Genomic DNA, 13,491 nt, shown 5'->3' on the forward strand with positions numbered 1-13,491 from the left:
AGCGAGGTGTGCCAGGGCAACTGGCGAGGGGATGGGGGTGGCTACCCTCTCTCTCTCTCTCTCTCACACACACACACACACACACACACACACACACACCGTGGTCAGGAGGGACTACTGTGCCCTGGACAGGGCTGGCAGCTGGGTCCGCCCCTCAGCACCACCAGGGCCCCTCCTCCCCAGGGCTTTATGTGCAGACCACAAAAGAAACACACACTTAGCATGAAGCCTTTTTCTTAGCTTGATTTCTTTTAAAAAACAAACAAAAAAGGAACAAGAGAATCATTGCACCCACATCCTAAGCCTCAAACTAATAAAAAACAAAAAACACCCAAAATAAGTCCCCCACCCACACCCCCAAAGCAACAATAAACTTTACGTCTCTTTGGCAACAATAACTTAAAGTCATCCCATTTCCACTCACTCAGACAACAGCAGTTACAAAAATATTCCCTGGGCTGCCCTGCCCCCTCTTCCCTCCCGGTTCCACCCCTTCCCGCAGGCAGGAGCCCCTGACACTGGGGGGTGCAGCCCCCTACTTTCCTTTTGCCGCTGGGCAGGTCTGGGCAGCGCCCTGCAGAGGGGAGCTGGGCATGCCAGCCTGCCGCAGGCACCTTTAGAACAGGTGTGGGCGGAAGCCCCCGCCTCCAGGCAGCCCACCTTGACCCACCCGCCCGCGCTCCAGCCGTGGACTCTGATGGGAACTGGCCCAGGCTTCGTGGGGAGGGAGAGTTGATGGGTCTGAGTCGCTGAAGGGAAAGACAGCCACAGACTTTGAGGTACGGGGCAGGGGGCACGACACACAAGCCCAGGGTCCTCTTGCACAGAGCAAACCCAGAACCGGGCAAAGGGGGCAGAGAAGGGTCATCCCAGCAGAGATCGGCTCATTGCCTGGGCTGGGTAAGGACAATCTCCTGTAACCACAGGAACTGGTGGGCAGGGCATGCAAGGCCCCCCAGCCAAGAGCAGGTCCCCCGGGCCTCAGAAGCCAAGCAGCCCATTAGCAGGGGCAGGGTGGAGGGGGAGGCTGCAGGGGAAGGAGCTGCTCGGACCTGAGGCTAAAGGGCATCCCCAGCAGCTAGGGACAAACCCGAGTGTCCAGGACAAATCCTGCCCCTGCCTGGGGCAGCACGGGATCGGTGCGCAGGGCTGCTCCACCATCCAGGGCCAGGGAGGCCTCCTGTCCTGCCCTTCTCCTCCAGGGTGCTGCGTGGGGCACCAAGGCCAAGGTCCCCGCTGTCAGTCACCATCCTCGCTGCTTCCGGGAGCAGGACCGGAGGAGCTCCAAGAGGGCCCGCCTGGGCCTCACGCCTCTTTACAGCTGCCCCCAGCACCTGCTACAGGCCCTGGCAAACGCGAGGTACCACATGAGCGTTTGGAGACACCAGGAACAGAGAATCCTGAGAGTCCCCTGCCCCAGGACTGCCACCTGACCTCCATCCTCCGCCAAGGGGCCAAACGACCAGCTGGGGCTACAGCCCTCCGCCCGTTCACTGCAGCCGGCCTGCCTAGCTGTCTCGTGGGAGCCACACCCATTTCTCTTCCCCCCACATCACCAGGCCCAGGCCTGCCCTCGGGCCCAACAGAGCCCGGCAAATGCGTGAGGAAACGGAGACCCAAACAGGGCGTGCTGGTCACGGTCACAAACAAGCCTCCTGGCGGCCTGCTTCTCTGCTCAGGCGGCCACTAAGGGTATGCTGTGTGCCCGCGATGAGTGCACAGGCCCTCCCCCGAGGCTGCAGCCACCGGCCGTGGGCAGTGCACAAGGGGCTGAGTCTGCTGGGGGACAGAGCTCTTCTGCTCTGGGTGGGCTTCCAGAGCAGCCTTGCAGGGACGCAGGACTGCACGCCTGTCAGGAAGGAGGGGGTGGGGGCAGCCTGACAGGGCCGCACTAGTCTGAAGCTGGAGTGGGGGTGAAGCAGGGAGGGAGGTGCGAGCTGGGCACCTCCGGGCAAGCGCGACGGCATCTGAGATGTCGGGCAGTGGACGAGCCCCACCAGCGGAGGCTGGGAGGCTCTGGTGGCGGAGGCCGCTGCGGGTTTCAGGGGGCTTAGGTCTGGCAGAGAGCAGAATGGGGGGCACTCCGTGTCCAGCCTGGTGCCTCCAGAGGAGGGAGAAGAGAGCATCTAAGGGCCAGGGCCCAGACAGGTGCTGGGCCAGCAGCTGGCGGGGAAGAGGGCGCCGCTCCGTGCCTCAGTTTACCCATCTGAAAACCGCGCGTGTCCAGAAGATGAGAAACAAGGAGCGCGGAGCCTCGGCTCCGAGCAGGGGCCCTCCCGGCCGCCCCCTCCACTGCCCCCCTCGGGGTCACCCCCACCAGCCCCGCCGCAGCCTCACCTCCCACGGACCCGGCGTCGGAGTCCGAGACGTGCGTGATGGAGAAGCGGGACGCGGGCGCCGGCGACACGGTGAAGCGCGAGAAGGGACCGGGCGCGGCCGGCTTGGGGGGCGCGGCGGGAGCGGGCAGGCCGGCCTCGGGGCCCGGCGTCTGCGGGAAGCCGTCGTCCCACGCCAGCCCGCCGCCTGCGAGCCAGAGGCGCAGTCACTCGCGTCGCGGACGTCACGGCCCCCCACCCCCTCCAGGCCGGCCGCCGCCGCCGCCCGTGACGTTGCCCCGCCCTGACGTCACACCCGCCGAAAGGCCCGCCCGCCCGTGACGTCCGCCCGGCAAGACCCCGCCCAATAGGCCCCTCCCCGTGACGTCACGTCCCACAAGCCCCGCCTCCGGCTCACCGTCCTCCGCCGCAGGGGTCGCCGGGCCGTCGGGGGGGCGGTCCGCCCGCCGGGGCCGGCCGGGGGCGCCTGGGGTGCGGGGTCCGCCCGCCAGGAAGGCGGGGGGCGACTCCTTGGCGCCAGGGAGGGGCTCCCCGAGCTCCCGGGTGGGGCTCTCCTGGAGGGTCAGAGCGGCGCGTGGCTCGGTCAGATCGGCCCGCGGCGGCGGTTCCCACGGCTCCCCAGCCCCCGGGGACCCACCCCCGCGCGCAGAGCCCGGCGCGGCCGCCCACCTGGTCGAAGAGGTAGACGGTGACGTCGTCGAAGAAGGACACGGCTTTCTTCTTGCGCTCCAGGTCCTCGCAGAAGGCCTCGGACAGCAGGCTGGGCATCTTGAGGAGCCCGCGCAGGTTGCGCGCGCTCTGGCTCTCGGCCACCACCACGGGCACAGGCGGCGCCTCCTCCTCGCTCTCCTCGCTGGGCTCCTGGACGCTGTAGCAGCGCAGCTCCTCATCGGACTCGTCGCTGTCCTCACTGTCCTCCTCCTCCTCCTCCGACCGGCCCTCGGGGGCTGCAGGCAGTCCCGGCAAAGCCAGGCACAGTGGGGTTCTGGGGGTGCTGGGGCCCCCTGTCCGTTCTTGCTGGGCGGGCCCGGACAGCAGCACTGCGGCCTCCTGGAGGTCAGGGTGGTGGCTCTCTGAGCTCAGTGGCACTGGGGTCAGCAGGAAAACCTTGGAGCGCTCCAGGCTGGGCCCTGCAGGCCCTCCCGCAGGGCCTTGGGGCCAAGGAGGCTCCAGTCTGGGGCCCTCTGGGCAGGTGCTGCTGGACTCTGGAGAAGGGTCCTCTGGCGGCGGCAGTAGCAGCGGTGGCATGCCCGTGGGGCCCGTGCCCTGTGCCCCCTGGGGCAACCCAGACTCAGGGGAGGGCTGTGCAGACGGCAGCCCAGGGCTCTCCAGGTCCAGCTCTAGCCTGGAGGCCAGGGCACTTCCTCCCTTCTCCTGGGGGCCCGAGGTGGACTCAGGCTCTGTATCGAGGTCCGAAAAGTAGGCTGAGTCACGGTAGGGGTTCTTCTCACTGAGGCCTCCAAGGGAGGTGGAGAGCTGCATCTCGGGCCCGGGGCTCTCACCCTCGGAGACCAGCTCCCCAAAGACCTCGGGATCGCATGGTTCGTGTGCTTCCTTGAGCACAAACTCAGGGGACTCATAGTTCTCCGTGTCGTAGCCACTATCCAGGGCTCGGGGCTGCCCACCAGGAGTGCCAATAACGGAGGGGCTGAATACCTCGCAGCCGCCACCATCACTGGCAGAAGAGGGGATATCTAAGGAGTCCACAGAGTCGGGGGTCCCCACCTGCTTCTGCAGGGAGCGGAAGGCCGGCGTCACGTCAGGCTTCTCTGTGGGCGGGCCGTCACTGGACGCATCTGTGAAGATGCCAGAAGTGGCCTCTGTCATGTCCTCGTCCTCACTGACTGTCGCCTCCAGCTCGGGGGAAACAGGGCAGCTGTCCAGGCTCGGGGCTACCTCGGGGGCAGTCTCCCAGCTGCCAGCGGGCATGGGCAAGGCAGGCAGGCTGGCAAGGGCACCAGCCTCCGCAGCAGGAAGCGGGGCTCCCTCTGGGGATGGGGCAGGGAGGGATGGTAGGGGTCTCTGAGGTCTGGCAGAGCCCTCAGCCTCCTCAGCAAGCCTGGGCTCTGTCTGGGGGTGGTCACCCCCGCTTATGGCCACCTGTGTCTGGGAGGACGGCAGCAGGCAGGTGGCAGGTGGCAGGCCCCCAGCAGGACGCAGATGACGGAGGCCAAGGCAGCGGCCGAGCTCCTGGCCAGAGGAGACCCCCTGTAGCCCAAGGAGAGGCTCCGTGGTGTCCTCCAGGGCCAGGGGACCGCCCAGCTCAGGGACAGCCTGTACTGTGTGGTCTGTGCTGGGACAGCAGCCCATGCACCCACCCACATACCCCGTGTCCCAGGAACCTGGCCCTCGGCTGCCACTGTTGTTGTTGGCGGACGCGTTGGAACTCCAGTGTCTATGCTGGGCAGCCCTGCACGCCTCCGCCTCCCCCACCACCTCCCCACCCGGGAATGGCTGGGCCCCAGAGCTCCCCGAGGGGGACGTGCCCAGTGGGTCCTCCAAGAAGGGTGGGCAGAAGGCAGCTGCGCCCCAGTCACTGTCCTCCTCCCTGGGCTCTGCCAGCATGAGGGTCCCCGGTGAGGGCGAGCCCAGGGAGCAGGGCGGGTCCCGGGCGTGGCTCCCGTGCAGATAGTGGTCATAGTGGCCCCAGGACCCCGCTGGGGACGGCACGTGGCCCAACAGCGGCTCCATGGCCAATGAGGCAGCCCCGCTGCCCTCCGAGTCATTGTCCTGGTCACCGCCATTGGGGAGCAGGCCCACGGCGTGGGGGCTAGGGGTGCAGCCGGCACAGTTGGGATCGTGGCCGGCGGCGGGCGCGGGCTCCTCCAGCCGGATGAAGTACTCGCTGCCCACCGAGGGGCTGTGCGCGCTGAGCACGGGCACCACGCCGGGGGGCACGCCGTCGGGGGCACAGAGCTCCTGCAGGCGCGTGGTGTGGCTGGGGCCTGCTGGGCCCCCGGGCGGCGGGAAGGCCTCAGCACCGCGGCCCGCCTCCCACTTGTACTCGAAGTTGAGGCCGCGGCTCGTCTCTGTCACCGTCAGCACGTCATCCCCATCCGCATGGAAGCCATCGCCCGCGAACTGCTCCAGCAGCGGGAAGGACGAGGCAGCCGCCAGCTCGCCCGCACCCCCCAGAGCCAGGCCGGCCAGCCCGGGGCCGCTGCCACCCCCGCCCGGCCGCAGCGAGCGCCAGCGCCGCTCAAACTCTTCCTCTGCCTCCGTGGCGCCCTTGGCGCAGAGGTAGGACAGCAGCAGGTGCACCTCCTCGGCCGTGGGCCGCTGCTCAGGCTGCAGCCAACAGAACTGCATCACCTCGTACCTGCACGGAGGGAGGCCCAGGGCTCAGGCCTCGCCCACCAGGACCTGCCTCCGCCCCCAGCCAGGAACCCCGGCCCCGCAGGGATGAGCAGATCTGCCCTCCGCAGGAAGGTCTGGGGGCCTCTCCTTCTACTCAGAATCCCTTAAGGACAGGGAAGGGAACCTACAACTTAACTGCAGGAGACCCCAAATCTTCCAAGGTGGGCTCCGAGGTCTGGGAGCCCACAGTGGGCGGAGGAGCCCGTCCCTTAGCCCATCTCCACCCAGGCCGCAGGCGAGTTTGTGTTTTGGGTAAAGAGACCACCCGTTGTGGACGCGGGGCAGGGGAGGGAGCCAGCGTTAGCTGAGAAGCCAGGCAGTCTGACCCGGAGCACCCCCTTAGTCTTGCCCTTCCTGCCGGGGACACTACACCCGCCTGGCCTCACAGGCCCTCACCAGCGGTCAGACAGGGTGAGCTGCAGCTGGGGCTTGGGGAGTTTCAGCTGCTGCTCCCGGACGGCGTAGGCCAGCACCTGCCGGTCGGAGTGGTGGGGGTAGGGCTGCGCGCCCAGCTCGAAGAGCTCCCAGATGCTCACGCCCAGGGACCTGCGGAGGGGGTGGCCATCAGGGGGGCTGGCGTGGCTGCACAGATCTCAGAGCCTCAGCCACCAGGGCCGCTCCTGTAATCACACCAGCACCCTGGGACACCCTCCCAAAGGACAGCACCTTCCTTCAGTAGACTGGCAGGACGCGCCACCCGGCCAGGCCCAAATCTGTGCCCAGGTCATTTAAGGAAATAAAAGCCACCAGGCCTTTCCACAGACCCCAGTCCCTTCATCGGTGCACGTATTCATTCCCCAGCCGCGGTGAAGGCCAGACACACAGCGGGGTACGAACTACCGTGTGGAGAAGCTCCCGGTCCTAGGGGACTGGCGGAGCCAAGGCCTTGAGGCTGGGGCGGGGGTGGGGTGGGTGAGGGAGTAGGCAGGGGCTGCTGGAGCCGGCAGGACCAGAAGAAGGCCATTTAGGTTCCTTCCGGCATGTGTCACCCAGCTCCCTGACACCCCAGGCTGTCCCGGGAGCCAGGGAGCATGAGGAACAGAGCAAATAGGGCAACAGAGGGGTCAGGTGGCCTGGCCCAGAGCCGTCCTGAGACCCCTGTCAGCATGCAGCAGGGAGGGCTGGTGGGCGAAGTGAGGGGACAGAGTGGCAGTGGACTGTGGGTAGAGGCCTCGGGCATGCTCAGGAAGGAGGGGGGTCCGCGGATCCAGGCTCTGAGAGCTCCCTGGAGCAGAAGGAGGAGACCAAACAGGCTTGGGGAGGTGGGAGGCAGAGGGGTGGGGAGAAGACACTGGTCAGGGAGAGAGACCACCATGGCAGAGCCTCCAGAGGCCAAGTACTGGGTCTGAATGGCCCCTCTGTGTCCTGCTTTGTTCCCAGGATGGGGAGCCCCTCCAGACCAGTCACAGGAGCGCTCCAGCCCCCTGCGCAGAGAGCAGGTGCCACACTGGGTCCCGTGTCTCGGCCAGGGAGCCTGTTCCACTCCCACCAGGCTCTCCAACCTGAGCGTGTGCTCGGACCCTGGCGACTTTGGATGTCAGGGGATCCCGGGGGGAGGCCAGGACCAGGGGCGACTGGCACTGCACAGCTGCAGATAGCCCCAGCAGCCCCATGACCTGCCCTGGGCTCAGCAGCGACCACCTCCCACAGAGCGATGAGGCTGGATGGAGAAGCATGTCATTGCACGTGTAAGGCAGGTGGGACTCGGTCGCCTGCTGCCTGGCGGGCCTGAGAGCCCTGTGTCCTCCTCGGACAAGCACCAGCACGTGGCCTGGCAAGGCCTGTGGGCGACTCCTTGCCGCACCGCCCGGGCCCCGCCCCTCGCCGCCCGGGCCCGCCCCTCGCCGCCGCAGCCCCGCCCCTCGCCGCCGCAGCCCCGCCCCCGCTCACCACACGTTGCTGGCCTTGGTCTGGTCCACCACCAGCAGGTTGCAGTGCACCTCGTCCACCAGCTCGGGTGCGATCCAGCGCAGCGGCACCCACAGCTGGTCGGCGGTCACGAAGTAGTCCTCCTGTGGCCACAGGGGACAGGGCTGCCACGGGGAGCCGGGTGGCTGGCCCTGACCCCCAGCACGGCCCCGCCCTCTTACCCTGTATTTGCCGTGGGACAGGCCGTAGTCGCCGATTTTCACGGTCAGGTCGGCCGCCAGCAGGCAGTTCCTCAGGGCCAGGTCGCTGGAGGGCGGGAGGGTGGGGGTCAATGGCAGGGCCAGGCCGGGGACATCCGGGGCACGGAGGGGCCGAACCGCTTGTCCCCGAGGGCACTGTCGCGAGTGGGAGTGGTGGGGAGAGGGCGTCTGAGCAGCAGCCCCTGCACCCGTGGCCCCAAGCCCCCGGCCCTCAGGGGGCACCAGGTACACTGGAGGGCCCGCATGGACGGGGCCTCAAATGTTACAAGGTAGATGAGGAAAACGAGGCCCAGAAAAGGCTGGGGCATGCCAAGGGGCCCTCAGTGAAGGCATGGCCCGGCCACTGCTGGACTCCCCTGCTGACCCTAGCTCTCGCCCTCCCCCTTCTTTCTCGCTGGCCCACTGAGCCACCCCTTGGGACTGAGCCGGTCAGGGATACTGCCTTATCTTTCTTCCCACCCACGACCCCCTCACCGTCCCCAGCTGGGATCCTGGGATCCCAAGTCTCCCCGGGGATCCTGACCCTGCCCGGCTCACACAGGGCGGGGACCCCCCTCCCGGCCCAGGGCAGGGTAGGGGCGGGGAGCGACCGCACCACGGCCGGCCAGTGGCTGGCCTCGGGCTGCGGGCTGCAGGGGTGTCTGGGGGCCCAGGGCGCTCCGGCAAACGTGGGTCGGCACGCACCCTCCAGGGGCTGCAGGTGGGCCTGCGCTCGGGGCAGGGCGGGCCCAGCGGGCAGGGCAGGAGGCTGGCAGCTGCCATCTTCAACAAAATCTCTGATGCTGGAGTCACACGTGTCATCACTCAGCACCAGGATATTGTTGGGGAGGACGGCCCGTGCGGCGCCCGGGGCTGGCGGGGCCCCTGCTCCATCGCCGCTTCGTCCGGCATGTCCCCCTACGCAGGGCACCCTGGTCCCTCCTTCCGACTCCAGGGCCAAGGCGGAAGCAGGACAGAACCAACCCTCCTCCCAGGGGCCTCTGGGACACAGAGGCAAGCAGGGCCCAGCGTGGGGCCACCAGGTGGCTCTGGCCGCCCCCGGAACAGAGGATGAGCCCTGGGCCCTGCTGTGAGCTTGCCCAGGCCAGCCCGACGTCCTGCAGAAGCAGGTGTCCACCGCACCCCACACCCCCGTCTGTCTTTTATTCCAGAAGACGCCTCTGCAGTAGGTCCCTAAAGGCCAGATGAAGACGAACCCAGCCGAGCCCTCACATAAGGCCCCGGGCGGGAAGCTGGCACCTCTCTGCGCAGGGGCCACAGCGGCAGACAGCCAGCAGCCCCGCCCCGCCTCACCTGTGCACGTAGTTGTGGCGATGCAGGTGCAGGACCCCGGAGGCCAGCTCGCAGGCCATGCGCTGCAGGGTGAGGGGGTCAGGCGCCAGGGACTCCGCCACCCGGCAGCTTCGCAGATAACCCTTGAGGTCTCCCTGGCAAGAGGGGCGGCAGCGTCACCTGCCGGCGGGGAGCAGGGACCCTGCGAGCCTGCCACCCAGCCCCTCCCTCCCCACAGAGGACCCGCTAACAGCCCAGGGAGCCACCGCCGAGTCTGCCCCCCAGCAGCCGGCCCTCAGTGGGACAACCCCATGGACAGTGGACGCTTTCTCTGTGGTCCCCACAGACCCCATCCTGGGTGCAGACCACCAAGCCCACGTGCCTGCCCCTCACTGCTCACAAGCATCAGAGGCCCTGTGACGCCCAGCCAGGAGGGAGCACGGGGCAGGTGACTAGAGGGACAGCTGGAGAGTCCCCGACCTGCGGGACACCGCCCACTGCCTGGCTCCAGGAGGGGCCTGGCCATGTTGGGGAAGCCCCAGGAGGTCACAGCTTCTACCAGGAGTCCAGACACTGGGCGGTGCGGCCCTGCAGGCCTCAGGGTGCCGGTCGGCCAAGGGCAGCTCCAAGCAGGTCTGGAGCCGGGAAGGGTGGGGAAGGGGACCCCAGGGGCATCTCGCAGGGGACATCCCAGCCACGTGAGACCAAGGAAGTGGTGGCAGGCTGCTCACAGGAGAGCGTCTTGACTCAACCAGACAGGTGGCCGGGCGGCCCCAGAGTGCAGTGGGGTCCCAGACGCGGCAGCCACCTGCCCTGTGATGTGGGATCGCCCCCTCCCCACGGGCTGCCTCTGGGAGGATGGTGCCCAGGGCCCCCTGCCCCTGGCTCAGCCAATCTGCCCCTGTGGGAGGGTGAGCCCCCCTCCTGCCCACCCCGGACGGAAGGACGGATGGAGGGGCGCTGGCGGAGCAGGGCGCGGCCACTCACCATGGGGCAGAACTCCATCACCAGCAGGTAGGGCGTCACCTCCGCACACTGTGCCAGGCACTGGAGCAGGTTACTGTGCTGCAGGGCCCTGCGGGAGCCAACAGGCTGCCCCCCTGACTCGAACTCAGGGCAGGAGGGGGTGGGCGGGCGGGGAGGGGGGCTGGCTCTGCAGGGGTGGGGGAGGAGCAGGGACAGCACAGAGCTTGCCTTTGTCCCCAGGGCCCCGTGCCCCGCAGGCCCCCCACCCCCTCTCCGCAGGAGCCCGGCCCCGGGGCCCCCACCTGTAGGGCTGGGCCTCCTCCAGGAACCGCATCTGCTCCTGGACGCTGGCGCTCGCCTTCAGCTCCTTCACCACCACCGGGGCGCTGCCGACGCCCGCGTTCACCTCCCCCAGGAACACCTGCGGGGCTGCGCGTCACCACGGCCCCCCAGGCAGAGCCTCCGGTCCCTGCTCCTCCTCGCTCCCCCACCCCCCAAACTTGTCTGCAGGAGGGTCCTGGACCCCTGCCGGGGACCCTCTCAGCCAAACGTTCTCTCGTGTGGTCACCCCGAGGCCCCCAGCTCCTCCTAGCGCTCTCTGCGGGTCTGCCGCGAGGAAGAGGGGATCCCCGGCAGGGCATGAGGGAGAAGCCAGGACCAAGACGCTGGCCCCCAACCTGGCGTTCTCAGGGGCGCCTCCCAGCACCTGATACCAGGACCTGCACAGAAGGGACGCCCCAGGAAGGGGACCAGCAGGAAAGAGGACCCCAGGGCTGGGGCAGCTCCCAAGAGAAGCAGGTCTCCACCCTGCCCCTCTGACTGCCAGTGCCCTCCCCCCCACCCCCTGCCCGGGGCCAGCAGCTCACCTTCCCGAACCAGCCGTGGCCCACCTCTTCCAGGTATAAGAGGCTGTGCCGGCCCAGGTCTGTGGACTTGAGCAGCTGTACTGTAACGGGACAGGGTGCTCAGGAACCCCAGCTCGGGCTGTCGCTGCCCCCAGCTGCCCTTCCCAGCATCCACTCAGCCTGTGCTGGGGAGCTGCCCTACACCCTCCCGAGTGGGGCCATGGCTGGGGACTGCCATCAGGAGCAGGGCGCCTGCTGCCCCAGGGAGCCGTGGACCCGCAAGCCACATGTGGGCATCTTTCTGGGAGGGTCTGAGAAGGCTGGTCCCCGAAGTACAGGGACACGCCGGGCTGAAGACAGCGGGGCCTGGAGCCAAGAGCGGTGCACAGGCAAGGCCAGGCAGGCAGTATGGCTGAGGCCAAGCCCATGGAGGGGAGGGCACCAGAGCGGCCCGTCCCTTCACCCCTGCCGCAGGCTGGCATTCCAGCACCAGGAGCACCAAAGGCCCCTTTGTCGGACGCTGCTTGGCACAGCCCTGCACAGAGCACACTGGGTCCATTCTCCTGCAGCCTGGGCTGGGTGAGGTCAGCAGGGAAGAAGGGTCAGTGAGGGCCCCGGAGGAAGGGCCAGGGCTGCCAAGCCCACTCATGCCCCCCATGCCCCAGGGATTCCCCGAATTCTGTTCCCACGCCAACCACCCTGAGGGCGCAGGGGGACAGGGCGGGGCCTAGAATGCCAGGAGCGCCCTGGAGATGGGGTCTGCTTCCAGGGAATGTTGGCCTTAATGCTGAGCAGAATTTAGGGGGCGTCCACTGGGCCCTGAGCCTTGGGGTTCCTCGCCCTGGGCCCCCACCTGCTGGCGGCACCTTCCCCCGCCACAGTCTCGAGGGGTGGGCCTTGTTGCTCAGGTCCTTAACCCTTGACCTCCATGTGGGCTGCCCCCCATATCACCTGAAGCCTCTCCCCTCCCCAGAAACAGGGTGACATGAGCTACGTTGCTGCTGTCTCCCGGTCCCAGATCCCCACCCTCGGGGCCAGTGCCCTGAGGGGTGTGAGAAGCCGGGGTCCCAGGCACTGCCTATGGGCGACAGGCTGAGGCTGGGGGGGCCGTGTCCCCTGGGATAACCCCCGGCTTCCCACTAGTAACCAGCGTCTAGGGTTGGCATGGGCTCTGAGCCCCCTGTGCCGTCCAGGAAGGTCGGGAGCCTCCTGCCGAAGCCTGCCTCCCGCAGGGGCTTCGTGTTGGTCGGCAGGGGGCCTTCGAGCCCCGGGCCCTGGCTCCCGCCTAGCCGCTGACGTGTCCCCCAGGAGATGCTGGCTGGATGGTGAGAGGTGACACCCTGGTGGCCCCGGGGCCACTCTGAGGGTCCAGACCAGTGCCTCCATGAAGTCTGGGCTTCCGGGCGGACAGCACAGAGGTCACGGGACGGCAAGGCTTCAAAGCAAGCAGATGGGATGGGCCTGAGCCATCATCACCACCACAGGCCAGTGTCCCCCAAGCTCCCTCAGGGCCTGACCCCCTTCCCTCAGCGCCCCTGAAGGAGCCGGGGGTGGGCCCAGGCCTTGCCGAGGGGCTTCCAGGGAGAGGCCCTGAGATTAGACGTCATGGGAGCCCCACCCCACAGGCCCCAGACACAGCGAGGCATTCACAGGCCGGCTCAGACACTGACCTCGAACCCCTCCAGCTGCACCCACATCATGTCCTCGGGGGTCACCCTGCTGCAGGGTGGCCGGGGCTTGGGGGGCAGGATGGGGAACAAATGGGAGACGGGGCAAGGAAGCCATGGGAACAGGTCCCTCCCTGCTCCCGCCCCAGCCCCGCTGGAGTCAGAGGCCCATTCAGGGCCCCGCCCACAGAGGGGCCCCAGAGAGCCCCCCTCCCTGAGTAGGTGGGTCCCGCCCACTAGGCACAATGGAGCCCATGTCCCTGTATGGCGGCCAGTGCTCCGGGGGTTGTCTGGGGTCAAGCATCCAGGGACAGCGGAGGAGCCCCTCCTCCCAGCATGGGGGTAACCCAGCCCAGCAAAAAGGCAACTGGTCCCTTGTCCCTGGTGCCCAGAGCTGCCCCTGGGCACAGCAGCCCCCAGGTGGGTGAGGTGGTGGGCAGAAGGCTGACCCAAGCCTGTCCACAGTGCCCCAGCCCCCTCCAGAAGGGGGCACCTACCAGCCCTTGGCCGCCCCCTCCCCGGGAGCACTGGCTCCTGAGTCCAGAGGCCAGGCTGGAACCCGGCTCATCCCCTGTGCACACCACCGGGGCCTCTCCCGGGGCATCACTCACCTGAGCGCCCTGGCTGCTTGGCCATGGGCAGGGAGACCTCGGTGAGCGGCAGGACGTACACGTCTGGCCCGTTCTGCGCCCCTGTCGCAGGGGAGCCCTGTGCCGAGAAGCCGGCGGCGTACTCTTCCCCCTCGGCATTCTCAAACTCCTGCAGTGGTAGGGGGTGCCAAGCTGGCAGTGATTCAGGGCTCCCGGGATGGGGGCAGGGCCAAGGGATGCAGGCCAGACTCAGAAAGGACCGAGCTCTCACCTCTTCTGGGGCTGGGGACAGTGAGGGCTGGGGACCTGACCCAGAGTTGGGGCACCCG

At 68.0% G+C, this 13,491-nt stretch overlaps 1 protein-coding gene across 1 annotated transcript; it reads right to left on the reverse strand.

The window, feature by feature from the left end:
* Positions 1-1,021: 1,021 nt before the first annotated feature.
* Positions 1,022-13,223, reverse strand: LOC111160432 (apoptosis associated tyrosine kinase). The gene is made up of 12 exons (XM_022523555.1): positions 13,184-13,223; positions 10,927-11,006; positions 10,363-10,481; positions 10,082-10,169; positions 9,116-9,249; positions 7,784-7,868; positions 7,584-7,705; positions 6,090-6,239; positions 3,006-5,655; positions 2,734-2,890; positions 2,338-2,523; positions 1,022-1,346 (listed from the first exon to the last, which is right to left on the reverse strand). Exons 1-12 carry the CDS (start codon positions 13,206-13,208, stop codon positions 1,306-1,308), a joined length of 3,837 nt encoding a protein of 1,278 aa, XP_022379263.1. The 5' UTR covers positions 13,209-13,223; the 3' UTR covers positions 1,022-1,305.
* Between the last annotated feature and the right edge of the window lie 268 nt (positions 13,224-13,491).

Source organism: Enhydra lutris, unplaced genomic scaffold, assembly GCF_002288905.1.
Source record: "Enhydra lutris kenyoni isolate GAN:26980312 unplaced genomic scaffold, ASM228890v2 scaffoldscaffold75, whole genome shotgun sequence".
Taxonomy (NCBI): domain Eukaryota; kingdom Metazoa; phylum Chordata; class Mammalia; order Carnivora; family Mustelidae; genus Enhydra; species Enhydra lutris.

Coding starts and splice junctions, on each gene's coding strand:
- LOC111160432 (XM_022523555.1), bottom strand. CDS start 13,208: ATGGCCAAGCAGCCAGGGCGCTCAG. Junction 9,250..10,081: donor TGATGGAGTTCTGCCCCATG/GTGAGTGGCCGC, acceptor CCCTCTTGCCAG/GGAGACCTCAAGGGTTATCT. Junction 2,891..3,005: donor CCGTCTACCTCTTCGACCAG/GTGGGCGGCCGC, acceptor CTGACCCTCCAG/GAGAGCCCCACCCGGGAGCT.